The sequence below is a fragment of the Lineus longissimus genome, chromosome 10, assembly GCF_910592395.1.
Source record: "Lineus longissimus chromosome 10, tnLinLong1.2, whole genome shotgun sequence".
Lineage (NCBI taxonomy): Eukaryota > Metazoa > Nemertea > Pilidiophora > Heteronemertea > Lineidae > Lineus > Lineus longissimus.
Window position 1 is genome coordinate 17,351,757 of NC_088317.1, and position 18,810 is coordinate 17,370,566.

The 18,810-nt window shown below is 41.8% G+C and overlaps 1 protein-coding gene across 1 annotated transcript in view; it reads right to left on the reverse strand.

Moving 5' to 3' along the window:
- Nucleotides 1–18,405, reverse strand: part of LOC135494498 (propionyl-CoA carboxylase beta chain, mitochondrial-like) — a 49,356-nt gene extending 30,951 nt beyond the window's left edge. The window contains exons 1-7 of the mRNA XM_064782530.1: nucleotides 18,191–18,405; nucleotides 17,457–17,570; nucleotides 16,891–16,959; nucleotides 16,386–16,442; nucleotides 16,126–16,239; nucleotides 15,584–15,694; nucleotides 15,235–15,276 (exon numbers count right to left, since the gene is read on the reverse strand). Coding sequence (XP_064638600.1) covers nucleotides 15,235–15,276; nucleotides 15,584–15,694; nucleotides 16,126–16,239; nucleotides 16,386–16,442; nucleotides 16,891–16,959; nucleotides 17,457–17,570; nucleotides 18,191–18,397 — 714 coding nt within the window. The 5' untranslated portion in view covers nucleotides 18,398–18,405. The remainder of the gene's footprint in view (nucleotides 1–15,234; nucleotides 15,277–15,583; nucleotides 15,695–16,125; nucleotides 16,240–16,385; nucleotides 16,443–16,890; nucleotides 16,960–17,456; nucleotides 17,571–18,190) is intronic.
- Nucleotides 18,406–18,810: the final 405 nt, after the last annotated feature.

Here is an 18,810-nt window from a genome sequence, read left to right on the forward strand (position 1 = left end):
CATAATATGCTGCCTAAACTGACCTGCCAATAAAAACATCTCGGCAACTGATACTGACTAATGTTTCTTGGGTAGCCTTCAACATTTGTCAGACCACCCAAAACTGCCAAGCTGATGAGATCTTCTCATTGGCTGATTCTGACTTTCGATCGATAGGATTCAATCATCAGTCAATGTGATTGCCTTCTTGATGAAGTTAGAAAGTCAATCTCCCCAACCGGATCCAAGATCAAGACATCTGACACGGTGTACTTGATCCTTGTCAGCCTTTCTTCAAAGATTGGAGCAATGTCACTGGAGCTTGTAACAGATGCCCAAGGCCTGGTGTTGGTCTTTTGCTCGAGTTTTGAGTAAACAAGTCCACAGCTTGTTACAAATCCCACGATACCCCTGTTGGCATTGTCAAAGACCTGCAAACACATAGGAAACAGACTTGCATCTCAAACTTGTCAAAAGCAACAAATATGAATCTGCAGCTTGCAACCGTATGCAATAGGAAAACTTGAACCCGTACTTTAATTTGTCAAGTTATGGCAGGCTTTAAATTTTCTATAACAATTCATAATCCCATCGAAAATGCTGAGAATGGCATCTGAGGAGCAATGGTGGAGCATTTTTGAACCACAGGAATAAGATTTCCCATTCGGGTACAAAAGGCTGACAAGGGGTCTAATTTCATTGGTCCATCTTTTATGTCTTGTCTTATCTGCTTGCCCCGACCAATCGAGCTCATCACCGAGTCCACACAACAATCAGTTTATATTAGGTCTACGCATATTGATGGTCCCGGAGATCGATTCTGATGTCTGGGGTCAGTCATGTGAGGGAAGTTATCATCCATAGGAGTAATACGACATTGTTAAAGGATTATTTATGGAGCGAGGACAGAACGTGTCAGATTACATTGGCTTCACCTTTTCATGGCTTCGAGACAGGAGTAGAGTCAATTGATTTCATTTCCGAGAACCTTGGGAGACTGGGGGGGAGGGGGTGGCAAGAAGGATGGAAAGAATTTCATCAAAAGGTACTAAGAGTAACTCAGGATCCGTACTTGATATCAGTTTTCAATAGATTTGAGATTTGAACCCCTGGTTGCCAAGTGGTGAATTAGATCAGGCTGTTTCTCTGCAGCTCTGAGGTCACCAGGCTTGGTTGTACATATGAACAAAGTCTGATGTCAATAATTTCAGCAGTTGCTCCCCTGGTGGCCAAGTGGTGAATCAGATCAGACTCTGACATCGGAGTTTACTCGGCCTGGGGGTACATTTGAAATAGTTTGATGGCAATAAGTAAGCAGTTTAAATAAGAGACGTACTGCAAGTTTCCCTTGGCCTTCCATGTCTCAATAAAGTGACCACCTGATATAGATGAGCAAAAACACGATTATGTTCAGTAGAAGTAACGTTCCTGGTCAGCAATCACGACCAATCAGAACCTCAATTAATCTAGCAGACACGAACAATTTGTCGCGAGGCAGTTTATGACCTTTGCTATTAGGACCATTTACCAGATTGGAGCCAGGGGGCTGTTCTGAAGGAAATGGTTGCAGCAGTCAGACAACGCAACCCTTTCCAATGAATCGATATGCTGGGGAGCCTGGTAGCACACTGGTTGAAGTGCCGGATGTTTTGACCAAGAGGTCATGATACGCTAATTACTTGAACATGAACAGTTTCTTCGGAAGCCGTTTGTGATCTCAGCTATTAGGGCCGTTTACCAGATTCGTGCCATGGGGCAGACTTTACAAAAATGGTTGTGGCAGTCAGAGAGTGCAACTCTTTCCAATGAATCGATATCCTGGGGAGCCCGGTGGCCCAGCGGTTCGAGTACTTCCTCGAGTATCCTTAATTAGCTAGTGGGAAAACGTTGCTTGATTACGATAGAGATTCCGCACTCATCACCGCTAACCAAATCATGCATTCCAATTTCGGTGAAGATGTACTAATATCAACAGAGAATGTGCTGCCATTCACGTATGATTCCGCCATGGTTCTTATACAAAGGAGGCTATTCGGGATTGATCAGCGGCCAAGCCTGGGAGCTCGAGGGTACAACCCTAATTCACGTGATATTGGCATCTATTGATCATCTCAAGAGAGGCCAATGACCCAACTCCAGTACAGCTTAGAAACTATCATATTGGTATCAACAGATGTTAGCCACCCTTCACGTTCTAGTACGCTATTTAGAGGCCAATGGTCCTCACAAAGGAGTCATTTGGGTCTGATTAGCGGCCAAGCGTGGGGTCTCCAGGGGCTAACCTACTTCACATGATATTGGCATCCTTTGTGTGGAAGAGGCAAAGACCCAACTTGTCCAGAAGAGTTCACTAGCTGAAGTGTTCCCTCTAGTCCAACTCATCAGCATAACCTAATTGGCATTGGCAGTAGCATTCTTGTAAGCCACTGGTATTCAGAGGTCATTGCACCAGACTCTAAGGAGATGATAGAGAATTTACATGCAGTCACGATACACCCCAAATTCACGCAATATTCGCATCAATCACTACATGGAAGATGTTACTGACCGATCTTCATTGTGGCTGAGTAACGCAAGAATTGTCAAGTGTTCCCTCTTATCCAACATATTAGTATCATCTCTGTATCCTAGTGGACTACTGGTATTTAGAGGTCGTCGCACTAGACAAAAGAGGCAATAGGGGATTCACAAGCAGTCAATATACTGCTCCACTTCATGTTATTATCCACATTAATCGATAAGATTATTGAATAGTTTACTGACCAATCTCCGGCCAGCATGGCTCAGTGACGCAAGTGTTCCCTCTAGTCTGACATATTATTAGTATCACGATATGGAGATTTTCTCAACCTATAGCGCTTCCCAAATGATTTCTGTAGCTGCGACCTTTGACTTAGCCATGACGATTAATTGGATAACGCAAATCAGTGGTCACTATCAGTGGCCAATTTCGACTCGAACAAAATTGTTATGTTGTCATATCTGTGCCACTGATGACAGCAATAAAAATCACGGTCTGAGATGTAATTTAGTATTCTAGAGGGCATAGCACCAGACAAAGGAGGCTATCGGGAATTCAACGGCAACCAAGCCTGGAAGCTGAAGCTTAATACAACCATAATTCACATGACATTGGCATTAGTCGATTATAGAGAAGGCTGACCTATCTCCGCTATGACTTCGAAACTCGTAAATTCCGCCATGCTCTATCACTGGCATCTTCAGAAATTGCGTCGTGCTGGCCGAAGACTTCTAGTCGCTGTTTTAAGGTAATACAGTTATAGCACCACACAAAGGAAGAATGGGACCATGCTCCAATGCCTGAAGATACGGCCCAACTTTACATGACATGGGCACCACTCAACTAGCTATAGCAGAATCACCAAGTGTACTGATAGACATCGATAAACCTAAAGGAGTCTACAGGGACTTCATCAGCGACCAAACTTGGGAGGTCAAGGATACAACCACACCTATTGATCAAGCACAGAAGAGGCAAATGACCCATCTAGTACCACCTCCACCATGATCTGGAACTCACGCGCTCCCCCACTCCATCATTTTGTATCAACAGATCGTGCTGCCCTTAGCTTCCTATAATGCCATTAGAGGTTGTTGCATGAAATAAATCAGGTTATAGCGGCAAAGCCTGCCTGCTCAACGATGCACCCTGCTCCTCCAGATCATCGATATTCCACCAGACAGAGGCAACTGAGCAACTATATCAAGGAGTCCATGTAATGAGTGGGAAGTAGGGCAATATGTAATTGACATCCTCCACATATCACTTCCATCAGTGATACAAGGCGGCAAATGGCTTAGAGCCGTCTGCACTTTTTTTCGTGACAAGCTTCTTCCATTAGGAAGTACCTTCATCACCCCGCACCTTTTTATGCGGTGAATGTAATCTAGCCCTTTGGCGGCAAGTCTGGGAGATGGTGCTAATTAATCCTTATAGTCAACTCCTCGATCACATGTCATATCGTCTGGGGAGAAAAGGAAATTGACAAATACGACACTTGTCAATTATCGTTCTCGGGCCCAGTTCCACTACAGCGGTGAAAGCGGCAACCCCATAGCTGTCACAGGCGTCGAGGTAATTCCACAACATGTTGTGAGATAAGAGAGACACCTATGGGTGACTTTGTGTAACTTAATCCGGCCTGCCTGGCTCCTGCCTATAGCCTCCCTTTAAAATGATAAATATTGCAGCATACACAATTGGAGAGTAGCGACTTGGTCATTGGCCATAACCCCCCCCCCCCCCCCGTGGCCCCTTCTACTAGCTGCCCCTTCAATTGCTCTTGTCTTCTGCATTAAAAAACCACTATGATAATACATCCTGGTACATTACAAACCAGAATAAACTGATTGACTTCTTATCAATAGATATATCTCCTCTGACTGCATACAAATCTCATATTTACAGACAACTAATAGCTTGATCAATAAGTAGGCTGGCTCTTCCATCAAAATGAACTACAAACGCATCCATAACCATCAAATCTATGTTAGGTCCTTTGATGAAGGAGAGACGATATCTTTGTGCTCATATATACTGAATCATATAGATTAAGTGGCTCTTAGCTACGATCAGTGAGGCACATATCCGGAGCAGTCAGTTTGTCATTGGACCCTATGGAAAGCTCCCCTATCAAAATAAGCTACAAACATATCGATACTCACCAATTCTATGTAAGGTCCTTTGATAAAGATGAAACGTATCTGTGACCCGTCACAGCAAAACCAGGCGCATGTCGCTCCGAGCTTGGCAGGTTGAGACAGACTGGTTGTTCATGGCACTGTTGTCTGCCTTTTGTGAAATCTAAGTACATCAGTTTCTTTCATTATATCCCGATGTCATGTGGGCTCATCATCTGTGCCTGGTTTTGCTGCGATGGGTCACATTTTGTGTACAGGGTACTTACTTTGTGACAGCCACATTATAGCTAACAGTAAGTTAACGGAAAGAATTGAACACTTTGACTCAGTTGCAGAGCAAGACAACTACTTGAATGGCACCATCCTCATGATTGATCAAGATGGCCGCTGCAGGATAAAATAGCTTTTCAAGCTACAAAATCAAGCAACAACATCAAAGACATGACCCACTAGAAGACAACGCCCTAACTCGCTTACTCATATCTCACTATCTTCTAACAAGATTCCAATATTCTAATTTGTAATTGAACGAATTTGACGTCTGCTACTGATAGTAAGATGTCACTGTCAACATGGTTTGACATTTTATGAAGCCTTTTGATTTCCTATCTCCGTAATGAAATGATGTTTTACCCATGCGTTGACAAAAGACGCTGTTTTAAGAGATGGTGTGTGGGCGTTTCTTGAACACTTTATTCTAGCTGGCGGCGTATCTAATATCTCTTTAATTTCACAGGAGGAATGAGAACTTTCAACCATTTCCATCAAGGCATGAAAAACTAACCCTCTCCATGTGGCTGGCAAACACAGTCCTAAAACCAAAATAGGTCATCTGACCTATTGTGGTAGGACAGGATTTAGTGTCGTGTGTGGGAGACCCTGAAAACGTTTGAAATCATTCCGAAAACACTCAAGGCATTTGCGATTTGCAAAATTTCTGTTCTACAATAGCATATACAAGAACAACCTCACAGTATACTGAAGACCGAATACCGGAGCTTGATGGTAAAATTCCGGGAAGCCACTCCACAAGCCATTAGCCTATCACCCTCCACACCCTCAAAGCTTTCAAAGACGACATTCACGTCCGCCTTTTATGGTCTAGTCTGTGATCTCCTTCACAGTGTGACAGGATTGCTAAAGTGAGTTCCGGTGGAGAGATGACATTGTAAACACAGCCTTCTAAAGTTTGTACCAAGATGTACTTGAAACTGACACAACAACACAAATTCAAGAATCTGATGTTCTCAAAAGTTTCCGTTTCCACAAGTGGTACAGTGGAAGTGAGGTTGCCTGATGAAGTTAGCACGAATTATGGCTCAACGAGCCCCCAAGATCCTGATAATGACAGACCCAGAGAAATTGGTCATTGGTGTCCCAACCTGTTCACTGGGGCCTTGCACTGGTGCATCAGTTTGTAGCTAAACGATTTAAATGCCATTGCCGTGGATAGACTTGGCTTTAAATTTCCTGTTCACTGCAGCTATTTCACTGGAATCTGCTCAAACTGGCCCATGGACCCTGCTGTATCTCTAAAACCCATCAGTCATTGACGTGCACCCTTAGCAAAGCAGATGCCATCAAACACGCCTTTTAAGGCTTTACTTGATCATGCGACACGGAACCCAAAGATGGGTAGATGATTCCATCATTAACCATTTATTTCCTGCTGGAATAGTGTCTCACTCCAATAAAAGAGGTAAGCAAACATTTAGCACCAAGAAATTCGAAAAGACACCAGCAAAAGTCTCCAGGTTGGTAGTGAGGGGCGATGCCTATTGAATACGCCATATTGATTGACCGTATGGCAATGAAAGCACGCAGAAATGGATAAATCGTGTTGTGTCTGAAGGCATGGATCAACGACATGAAAACTGCATCAAATTAATCGGAACGAAATCATCCAGACGACCCGGCAGCTTTTTTTAGATAGAAAACAAAGCATCGTTTTTTGCGGTGTAATGTTAGAGGGTTGCATTCAGGACTCTCAATTTTACCATTTCATTTTTATCATTTAGTTGCTCAAAGTTATGTAAGCTGATACAAAGATTGCCATCCTGACAATCTACATATTCTATATCACTAGCAGTCATCTCAAAAAAACTACATCTGTCTTTTTCAAAATTGCTATTTTGCGATGGCAATAAGACATTTTTTATGGACCAGGAATTCTTAAAGTACCTTTTTTTTCAGTTAGTAATAATCCCTGTCACCTTAGGCCAAGCTCAAGATTAATTTTCAACTCTGAAATAACGAGGCCCCCAGGAGACGTTTTTGAAATATAAAATGCAATCAATATTTTCCAGAAAGAAAAAAATTTTGTTATCAAAAGGAAGTGATTTGGATATTTCGCCCTCAGCAAAGTATCACTGTCAGGGATTTTTTTCAAAACAGTTCCAAATCCACAGTCAAGTCTGATATTAATTCCTTGACTTCAACTGACATGTTCAACATGAAAGTCTTTTGTAAACTGACTCAATTTTCGCAATCAGGTTATGAAATTTAAGTCTAACATGAGGGTTATTTTTATGTAGCCTGACATGCCATGTTGTGGATTTACTGTGGTAGCGCATCAGTAATTCCTTAAGGGAAGACTGAGAAGAAGGAACAGATCGGGCGTGATGAAATCACGAAAGAAAGAAGACCACCGCACTCATAGCACTTTTTTAGACAATGACGTTACGGCTATTGCCACGGGAAAATGGGAGAAACAGAAAACCAATAATCGTTGCTTTTTCCGGCTCGATCTCCACTCATTCATACTTTTTGTACCAGTCGTGCTTATTTCTGATAAGGAGTTATTTACAGGGCCTCGGGGATGTCAAATCAGATTCATTACTACAAAACATGGGCCATTTTATACTCATCTTTCACATTTTAGTAGCAGCTACGATCAGGATGAAGAATCGGCTAGATAATATACGGCACAGTCGATGTCCGCAATCGTATTCTTTCAGTAACTCTTCTTTTACGATGCAGTCACATTTAATCTTGATAGGATCTGGGCTTCTTTTATTCAGGCAGTTGTATATCTACTTACTTTTGATCTTGCGTTGTTAATTGAGTCTCTAGAGTATAGACTCTGCGTCCTCTTGCCGTCTATGAAACTCATCTTTCACAATCTGGCTAAGTCTACAATTCTATTTCTTAGTTCTGATACTGAGATATTCATTGCCTCTGATGTTGTTTTAGGTATTCCATCAGACTGGTTCTTGCCAAACTGTTGGCTCATCTTTCATAAAGAGTAGTTGCTAGCTTCATCACAATAAGGTATTCCATCAGACTGGTTCTTGCCAAACTGTTGGCTCATCTTTCATAAGAGTAGTTGCTAGCTTCATCACAATAAGGTATTCCATCAGACTGGTTCTTGCCAAACTTTTGGCTCATCTTTCATAAGAGTAGTTGCTAGCTTCATCACAATAAGGTAAAGGGGTGACAAAAGACAATGGGTGATATGAATAAAGAGTAGTAAATGCTTTTATCTAAAACTCCATGTACATTTACACTTGGCCTTTCTGTACAAAATTGAAGTAAAAGCATTTGCTAGCCTTTATTCATATCACCCAATGTTAAGATTGCGTGCTGCAACCACCATTCTTACTACTACTAGATCACTTTGATATCATAAAACCCATTTCGAAATGAAAGATATTAACCTATTTTGGTATCAAACAGTTAAAGATTATCCCACATGATGGAACGAAGACACCATTACAAACTTTTTAAAACTGCATCTAACAGTTGGTGATCTTTCAATTTTAAGAAGCTCACATCGTCACATCATGGGGATAGCATGATTTCCGTCATTATTTTTATTAGAATTCCATTATAGATTCCCATTAGCTCCAGTGCTCATCAAAAGGCACGCGATAAAACGACAGGTGTGGGGAGATGAGATTCAAGCCAGGAGCAGATGTGGGAAGTGAAAATTCAAGAGTTAGAACATCAGAATAGGTGCTCTGACAATTATATGTAGGTAGGGGTACGCTGCATTGTATCGAATGCGTCATCAATGGATCATGAAAGTGTTGAAATTTCATGCTATACTACCAGTCGCTTACAACTGACGGGAGTTCCCCAGAAGATTTCTTACCTGAAAAGAGAAGAAACGAAAAAATTGATATCGAACACAGGCCAAGTAGTATCTCAAATCTCAACAAAACTTGCAGACAAAGTAAGTAATCATACTTGTATAGGCTACGACACAATGACAAATCATATTTGTACACCAAGTTTACCCTGTACATAAATAGTGATACCGCTAGTACATCTAGCACTATTTGATGACCCAAGACTGAAAAATGCTCCTGTGAGGCTCAGAATGAGAGAAAGTGACTTCGCAGGCAGACCCAGCAGAGTTGGCCAAGCCATCCAATATGCCCACAACAATGGCGACAAAAGGAAACTATTTTTGGAAGCAAATATGCCGATCACATTTCCGCATTATCGTCTTTCTTCAACTAAGAATAGTCGCCGTCCATTTTTTATATTGAAATCTTAGAAGCTAACAGATCTGAGGAATCAAGTGGCGGGCGGTTTTTTGGAGAAAGTGAGATTGTATATGTTGTAAAGGAGACTGTAAAGTATCATTATCTTTGAGTTATTTCAGGACAGGCGAGTGGGCAGTAGACTGATATAAGTCAAATCAGGCACTCTGATCAACAACAAAGGCTAAAGGGAGGGGGTCTTCAATACAAAGTTGATTCTTAGAAGCTATTAGAATGATTACAGGAATCAAGAGGCAGCTGGTTTTTGCAGAAAGTGAGCTTGATATGTTGCAAAGATTGTCAACTATTACCATTGAGTATACTTCAGGACTACCAAAGTGAGCAGTTTGTTGTTATGATCCAAGATCAGGTACTCTTACAACCACAGAGGCTAAGGGAGGGGAGGCTGGTCCTCCACACAAAGCAAGGCAAAACAAAGAATATTTGCAGCCAAATGTACAAGACATTGACATTGACATCAATCCTAAGGTCAGAGCGGAATATAATATTCCACCCCACATCCCTCCGTAAATAACTCCCAACGATTACATGTTGTGACAATCCTTTATTGGTTTTCTTCCTCTGGGAAAAAATTACCACTGTGATCTGATCCTTGTATTTGGGGTTCTAGGCAGTCATATTGGGGGAAGTGTCATATTGGGGGAAGTGTCATATTCGAGTGTCAGTTTATACTTGAGATTGGACTTTTGATCAGAGTTAAATGCTTCTCACGTTTCCTCCATAAATATCCCAAAACGCTTAAATGGCGCAATGTACTTATACGGTTTGCTTGTTCTGGGAAAAGTAATAAATGTATTTACTGATGCTGCAACTGATAGTTCTATCTAGGGTCCTGATGGGTCACGTAAGACTCAAAGAAGAAATATCACAGTCACTTTTGGCAAACTTCAGGTCAGAGATAAATTCTTCCAACATTCACTCCAAATCTTGGTAAAAAGGCTATACAGAAAAAAATGAAATGGCCAGGGCCATTGTGCTCACCTCATGTGGAGGAAAGATGGATAAAGAGCATGGTCTTGTGTCATGTAGTGTTAGGTTTGATGTAGGTCCAAGCAATTACAATTTCCCCAAAATGGCCAATTTACAGTACATTCGACCTCTGTGACCTTGAAAAGTAGGTCAAATCAAAGAAGACCCGGGTGCCACATTGAATGGTTGTTAGAATTAGATGTACCTATGATATAAAATTGGTGCCAATCGGGCAAGTCATTACTAGGAATAATGGCATTTTGAAGAATTTAGGATTTGGCCCCCTCCCTGGAGGCCAAACGGCAAATCAGATCGCACCAAACTTCGGTACCTGAGATCACCTGACCAAGGGGTACATGTGTACTTAATTTGTGATCAATAGTCATTGCAGTTAAGAAACGTGCCATAGTAACGGCCCGACGGTGAATTTACGCCATTTGACCTCTGTGACCTTGACAAGAAGGTCAAATTAAAAACCTGTGTGACATATACTGTATGGTGGTTAGATGTACCCATGATATCAAATTGGTGGCAATCGGGCAAGAAGTTAAGGAATAATCACATTTTTAAGGTTTTTGGATTTTGCCCCCTGGTGGTCAAGTGGTGAATCATATTGGACCAAACTTTGGTCCCTGAGATCACCTGACTAAGGGGTAAATGTGTACCAAATTTGGTATCAATAGTCATTGCAGTTTAGAAACGTGCCATCGTTACATCCTAACGACTAATTTACACCATTTGACCTCTGTGACCTTGAAAAGGAGGTCAAATCAAAAACCCGGAGGATATATGATGCACCTTTGCTAGAAGTACCTACCATATTTTTTTCAAAATTTCCCGACTACTATTAAGGGAGATATTGCATATTTTCACTTTTAACGTTTGGCCCCCTGGTGGCCAAACCATGAAACGAATCGGACCGAAACTTGGTCTTCCAGGTGTCATTACATAAGGGTACATGTGTACCAAGTTTCAACTCAATAGCTCTAACAGTTACGAAACGTGCCCTGCTAACGGACGACGGACGACGACGACGACGACGCCGACGACGACGACGACGACGACGACGACGACGACGACGACGACGACGACGGACGACGGACGCCACGGTATGGGATAAGCTCACCTCTGCTAAGAGGTGAGCTAAAAAGCCTGGTAAAAAAGGCTACAGGTAAAACTAGCAACAGGTAAAAAAGGCTTCGGGTTAAAAAAGCAACAGGTAAAAAAGACAACAGTTAAAAAGGCTACGTAAATAAGGCAGCTATTTGAAGTCCTGTTTTTTTCTCTGTATAAATCTTTAAAAGCAGATTACAGCCTCAAGTGTTGGCCACAACATAGTCTGTCATCCCTAGGCAAAACAAAACCAACAATGTCCAAAAACATCAAAGCAGTATCCTTTTCTTCAGGGAAAAAGAAGACAAGCTCGGAGAAAACGTGACCATTGTCTGAACACTTTGATGCAGAAAAGCATCCGACGTTAAAGCACAGGGGCTCGAAGGCATTGTCCCCTGCGAGGATCAAAGAAAAAACGTCCATCTCTGCTGATGCAAAATGTGTATGACGTCTTGTCCCCAAGCAGTATACTTTTCTTTGTCGCAGCTTATATCTTGGTTTACCATTGTTTTCTGATGCTCATGACAGGAGTAATATCGTGATAACACACAATGACATCAAGCCATATTTTGCAGACACAAAAACAGTTTGGTAACTAATGCCACAAGGGATGCAATTACCATCTGTAAACTTCTTATTCCCCAGAGTCAGATCAAAAATTCTCTTCCTACAATTCCAAATAATAATTGCACAAAAACTGTTCTTATATTATTTCTGTCGAGATACCATGAATAACATTATTGCCATGAGCACCAAGTCAATAACAAATACCCGTTAAAAAACAGGTTTCTCGGACAATTTGAGAATGCCAATAGTTTTCGATGACCGTTGTCATGGGAACAAACCCGACAGTAATTTCTCCACCAGAAAGTCGAGACGAGGGTTTATTTGCGGAAAATAAGATTGCCACAGTTGATACTGGCAGGGATTCAATTACCCTCCAATCTGGCTAACATGACCTTAATCGTGACGAGTCAAATGTCGAGAAGATGACTTTCTTATATTACTAAGAAGAGATGGGTGACTGTTCCAATACAAGTACACAAAAGAATAGAAATGCTCTATGCCAAAACGGACAACTGATCCCACACCCCAAAGGTCACTCTAGGCCCCATAATTCAGCCCGATGATCAATCCAGTTACTATCATTGTCTGCTTCTGGATTGAACAAGGTGACCACTCATGAATCTCAAGCCCGTTATCCGGTTTTGATCATGTCCAGTAATGTCGCGATCCAGCGAGCCAAATCGTACATATCGAGAATTTACAATAACCAGATTACGACCATGATTGACAGCATCGATTTACACCAATCACATAAGTGCCCGCACACAAGCAAAGTTAGTTGTTGCGACTTGTATTCAGGATCCCATGCGATAAATATTGGTTGTAATGGAGATTGGATTGGTCATGGGGGAAATTCGCAAAACATGTCCAAAACTGTCTTGCAACAAGTCAAAAATCTTCCATTAGAGGACAGCTTTGGTGTGGTATGTGGCGGTGCATGGTGGTGAGGAGGGGAATTATTCTCCTAACAACCTAAATCCCTTGCCCAAGTTTCCCCAAGCTGAAAACATTGCACGGTGTTATCAGGTTTTGATGCTGTCCAGTACATCCACGCTCTGTTGAGGTGAACCAATCAGAGATTAATAATAACTGGTTCTGATCATTGTCAACATCGATTTACACCAATCAATTTATTTATTGCCAATCAGAGGAATGACTGATCGATTAGGGGAACGAGCTTTCCAAATGTCAAACCAATCATCAAGTTGTCACAAAAATGCGGCCACACTTTGACAAAGGAAATTTGGTGAAATCATGCAATGAGTGACGTGTAATTCAAGTTATTGAGTTTCACCTAATCAGCATCATCATAACTATCAATAAGATCATCCTATATCACATCTCTGTCAGTCTCCAGTCTTTCTTTCCCCTCCAGACATGGCTTTTTTCTAATCTATCATAACAGATAGCTTATCTTCTAACTTTGGTCTCTGAAAAATGAAAATGTCACTCCCAAAAGCATTAACATGATTGCAAGAAGTGCTTCTGCCTTCTTGTTACGTGCAACATATGTCTGGGAGTGGGAATTTATTTTTGAATTTTAAAAGGTCTACATGTTAGCAATGAAACACATAGATAAGCTGCCATCATCAGGATGGGCTTTACAATTGAACTGTCTCACAAAATGGTAAGCAATAAACTAAAAGTATCCGGGCCTTCAAGCTAGCTTTATAATCCTGGAGATTTGCAATGAAACATACTTGTACGAACATGACAACACTTGTTTTCAGTACAACAGAACCCAGCAGAAGAAGAACAACAGGCAGACTCGGAAGAGTCGGAAAAATCAGAAAAGTTGTATATCTGACTTTAGCACTATCTGGCTGTGTCGCTGTACTTTTTGTCCAACGGCAATTCATTGGCAAACTAGTACCGCTGTCTGGGTGTAAGCTAGCTTTAACCTGCTTTAATTGTTTTGGTTTTTTGACTTTTTGAACAATAGTGATACCCTTCCCAAAGCTTTCAAGGACCACAGCAATGACCAACACCAAGGATTTAAAGTATTGTGTTTTTGCCAACACACATGCAGTTCTCCAGCGTGCAGCATCAAGCAGCGAGGTAACAAAGCCAATAAGTCATGTGAGGTTTGTCTGAATCCAATTTAGTTGTGACAAATTAAGCTAATGACATTCATTCATACCCATTGCCTGTCAAGACAACATTTAATTGTAAGATTCATTTTCTTTCTAATGGAATGGAAAACATATCACACAAGGAACAATTACCCTGTTTAGCACCCTACACACAAGTGATTCTTATCGCCAAGACCTGCAATAATATCACACGGCAGGAATGCACTCAAAAGCCTTCCCCACAACAGTGTCTCGAAAAGCAACAGACAATGTTCTGGGAGAAAAATGATTCATACAAAATATTTTATATTTTTGTTATTTTTTTCCGCTCATGCCCCAGCACCTGATCAAGACGAGAGAACGAATCGTCAACATTTCTCAGACAAAAGAAGCCTATGTGCCGGGCGGTGGTGAAAATGGGCCTATCTATTTTGGGACATGTTATAATAACGCACAGGAGTGCCTCGGAAATATTTATTGTCGGCAAAGCAAAGGAACGTTTTAAAACCAATGATCAAAACTTGCAAACCCCCGGGGGTTCAACATGACGAATTGAACCCTGCGATTATTGTAAGACAATGCTATTGATGAACATAAACATCAACCCCTGGGAATGCCAGTTTTCAAACATGTTGTTACTCATAGCATCACCATGGCAACAGATACACTGGAACCTTAAAAAAGAGAAACACAATTTAGGGCGTCTGAGTAAGTTTTGACAGTTCAAACCTTTTTTTTCTCCGAAAAACATTTTGGTAAAATTTACACCAATTGAAAGAAACATTCTATTTGATAAACACTGAAACCAGTCAAGTCTTCTAATGCCACCCCTGACTGCTCAGCCAGGATTGAAAAGCCAATAAAATTTTCTCGTTTTCTTTGATGAAGAAATCAATCAAATACTTCAAACTCTTCCCAAGTTCCTCATCTCGATTGTAAAGCAAATGAACCAGTCTCATAAGCTGACATGAGAAATATTGCTGTTTCATAAATCACTGATGTCCTGACATGGTGGATTACTTTGATTAGTCTTGTTGGCTGAAATAACAACGTGACGCCTAGGACCAGTAGAGACACCTAGTTGAGGGTGGAGCAAACAGATATGCCAAGCTCTCCAATGCAGGACCACTGCTCGTCAAGCTGTCGTTTAATGCTGTTAGATGCTGTGACTATCGCCATCTATAGGTGAGGTTTTGGAATGAAATTAGAGTGACCTCATTTGGTCAATCTAGGAAACACCATAACTCATTAAAAATCAACAAAATAGTAAATGTATAACTTGGAGTGGAAGGGAACTTCAACCTTGCACCTCTCCAAATGTCACAAATCCTTCCTGATTATCTACCCGAGGATGGCTCTCTTACCTTAACAACGTCCGGCCCGGTGATAAACATGTAAGATGTATCCTGAAACAAGATTGCAGGTCGATCAAGCACCGAGCTTTCACTTTCCAGAAACAACTCACTTCAAAGTGGTGGCAGCAGTTTATAGCACTCATTCTTGGAACCAATTGGGTAAGTTGCCTAATGTGTGTAAGGCCAGGAAAGAGTCGATCACAAGCCTTTTATCACATTGATGAGTTCTTTGACTCTCCCCAGACAGGTTACATGTACAACTTAACAAAGAAACTAAGTTTTACGTCGCATTCCAGGAGGCTTCTAATCAAAACAAAGTAATTTGCACAAGATCACAAGCTCTTGTCCATTAACCTACCTTGACCATGAATGTGAAGTCAGTCAGTGCAGGTGAGTAGACGGCACCGCCGGCACATGGACCCATGATCATGGAGATTTGAGGTATCACTCCAGATGCCATCACATTACGCTGGAAAGTTCAAAAGATATGTCAGTGAAAACAAGAGATCTGTCGAGACATTTGTTGTCAATTGCTTGACTATTTAGTGTCAGTCTTTCAATGTCTCAGGAGAGAAGAATCCATCACAAGCAGCTGTCTACTTGGATAGAGGTTTGTTTACTCCGTCATTGGCACTACTTTAAGGAAACCTGGTTCTCCAAGAACGAAGTCATGAAGAGTCAGGTGTCTTGCTCTAGGACACTGAGACAAAACAATGGTCGTCATTCTGAGAGTTGACCCCACCACCTGATTATGAGCCCAACGCTCTGACCACTAGGCAACTGACCTAACCCTTGCTAGTATGTTTATTTTCATATATCTCATTTTACACTTCTGCAACCACTTTGCTTCTTGTTCTATAAGATCAAGTGATTTTTTAATTCCGATGTAGGCCTACTTACTTGGAAGATGTCTGCATAACCGGCCAAGGATGCCACACCCTCCTGAATCCTAGCACCACCCGAATCATTTAGACCAATCAGTGGTGCTCCGACTAACATCGCTTGGTCCATTACCTACAAGGAAAATAGAGACAAGGAATTAGAACATAGAAATCAAGCACACGATGTTGGTGCTTAAAAGAACAGTATAGTCTCCACAGACCCCTTACAAAAGTTATGTACATGAATCAGCATATTATGGAGATAGAGGCTAAACTCACCTTACAGATCTTTCTAGCATGAGCATAGGACAAACTGCCGCCAAACACAGTAAAATCCTGTAATGAGAAAAAGTACAAAAATACTATGCTTTAGAACAGCAGTCTCTTGATCAGCAAAATCTGTCATATCATCAAATCCTTGTCGTGAAGCGGGTCGGGGGAAGACAGCCCAACTTGTCTGTTTGATATATGAAATGCAATGTCAACGCAACATTCCTGTAGCTGTTGCCTGAGAACTGGACACTGTTGTCTTTGATCTCACTTGAAGGTACTTGACGTTGTGGACACAGGAGGCGACTAGTGCGGGATTGCCATCCAAATTCCAGGCCACATACTTCAGGAATGCCCAACTGTTCAGCCCAACAACACAAGGAGGGGCCAGAGGGACCAGCTGTGGGATCGCCCTGACCACCACCTCTGTGACTGCGCTGGAATGATGGCCAATATGAAAGCAGAAGAAGAATACTCCATCCAAATTTGAGACATCCACTCAACAAAAACCTACCTGGCTGAACACGAAACAGGTCCTTCCATAGATCTTGATGCGTCCAGTGACAACACTGTCTCCAGGATACTGAAACATACATAAATTTAGTTTTTTAAAGGAGGAAATAAATCTGTTCAAACTTGTCAGATAATGACCCATCTTTAACAGTTGTACATGTTGTAACAGTCTTCAGTGTGCCTGTAGGTTCACTCATGACCTACTGGTTGTGAATGTGACAGTACTTCCAATGTACTTCTCATGGTTGTGCCTTATTATCCTGTCTCTAAAATGACCTGCTGGTTGTGACAGTACACCCCATCTACTTACCATCATTGTGCTCGATACGCCATTTCCAGTATGATAAACCTGGTTGTGCCGTCTCCAAAAACACTTGCTGATTGTGATATTGTCTCAGACAGTTGCCATGGCTGTGACTGCAGGGTCCTGAATCATCAACTTGGTATACTTGGCAAGAACACGTGACATATCATACCTGTGCAGTTTGCATGGACATTATATGAAAATTTTCTCTAAATGCCCTGTTTCTAGTATCCTGGGCGGCCCTTACAGTCCTTTAAGCTTACCTTCTGGTTCTGCATGTTGAAGTTATAGCAGTCATGTTCCATAAACATGTCATACTCGCAGAAGCTGCCCGGGTCACTCAGGAGGTTGATTCTCTCACGGGCTGTCAGCTTCCCCTGAAAAAGTAGAAACAGCGTAAAAATATCAGCAGCTAAGGGGCGTAGTTAGAGGGAGAAAGCACCCTTGAGAAAGAGGGGGCACCTCGGGTGGTTTGTATGAATGGTAGGGTCAATTCACCAGAATTCACGGTCGATCTCAACGACTTCTTACAATACAGGAGGTATCTGGACCATGGGCTCACCAGTAGGCCTAACACCAAATCAGCTAAGACCCTCCTTTATTTTTTTACAGCACTCCTGTGAAGGTAGGATGAGTACCAATAAAATGCAAGTCACGTTATATCAAACTTGTTGGACATGTTGTATCTCTCGCCTCCATTGCTGAATAGGCCTAAAAAGCAAAATTTGGCATTTGTTTATATAATTATTCATTGAAACAATGAAGCCACAGCCCATGAGTCAAAGGTCAAATATTTTGACATGTCATTTGCTTCCACATTTGTCTAAAGATCTACAAGATGACAGCACCAACCAACCTTGATTTTGATCAGTCAAAACATAGACAAAATAGACACAAAAGTCTGGTCGTCATCGTGCCCTTGGTTTGACTTTGTGCATGCAAACTATGATGAGCAAAATGCAGAGGAAAACAGCTGACAAAAAAAGTTCAAGTTCACCTTCTTGTGTTGGGTCTGGATTCGCTTGTCGCCTCCACCCTGCAGGGCCTTTTCTTTCTTATCGATTATCTTCTGCCTGACGGCCAAAGTATGGGCAGAGGTATCCGCCGACGATTGCCATCGCTGCGACACATATTGTGAGGCAGGGAGCTGCAAACGCAGCGAATTTCTGCAGAGAAAATTCACACAATTCTGAAGAGCAGACATGTTGTCCTTGGCCGAGACTAAAATGCAGACGCTCAGAAGCACATGGTCATGTGTATTATAATTGGTCACGTGGTATAAAACGTCATCGCGCGGGTCAATTAAAATTACCACATATCCAACCAATGACCTGGCTTGTGCAAAAAATAGTGCAGTAGCTGAGACCAGGGGTTTAGGGAGGGGGCTTATTGGATTAAATCTGGTATTATAATCAGCAACACCTTCGGTACCGAGTATTAGGCTGATGAGTTGAGTTTGCGGTAAGAGGAGAGATTGCGTGGGGAGCTCTATATATTGGAGACAGCTAAACATGACTGTGGTTTAAAAGGATCAATTCCATGCAGAATTGACCATCTGATCGAAGCCAGGTCACAACCTGTTTAAAGGACCAACAAGAAGGTCTGTCCAGGAAAAAT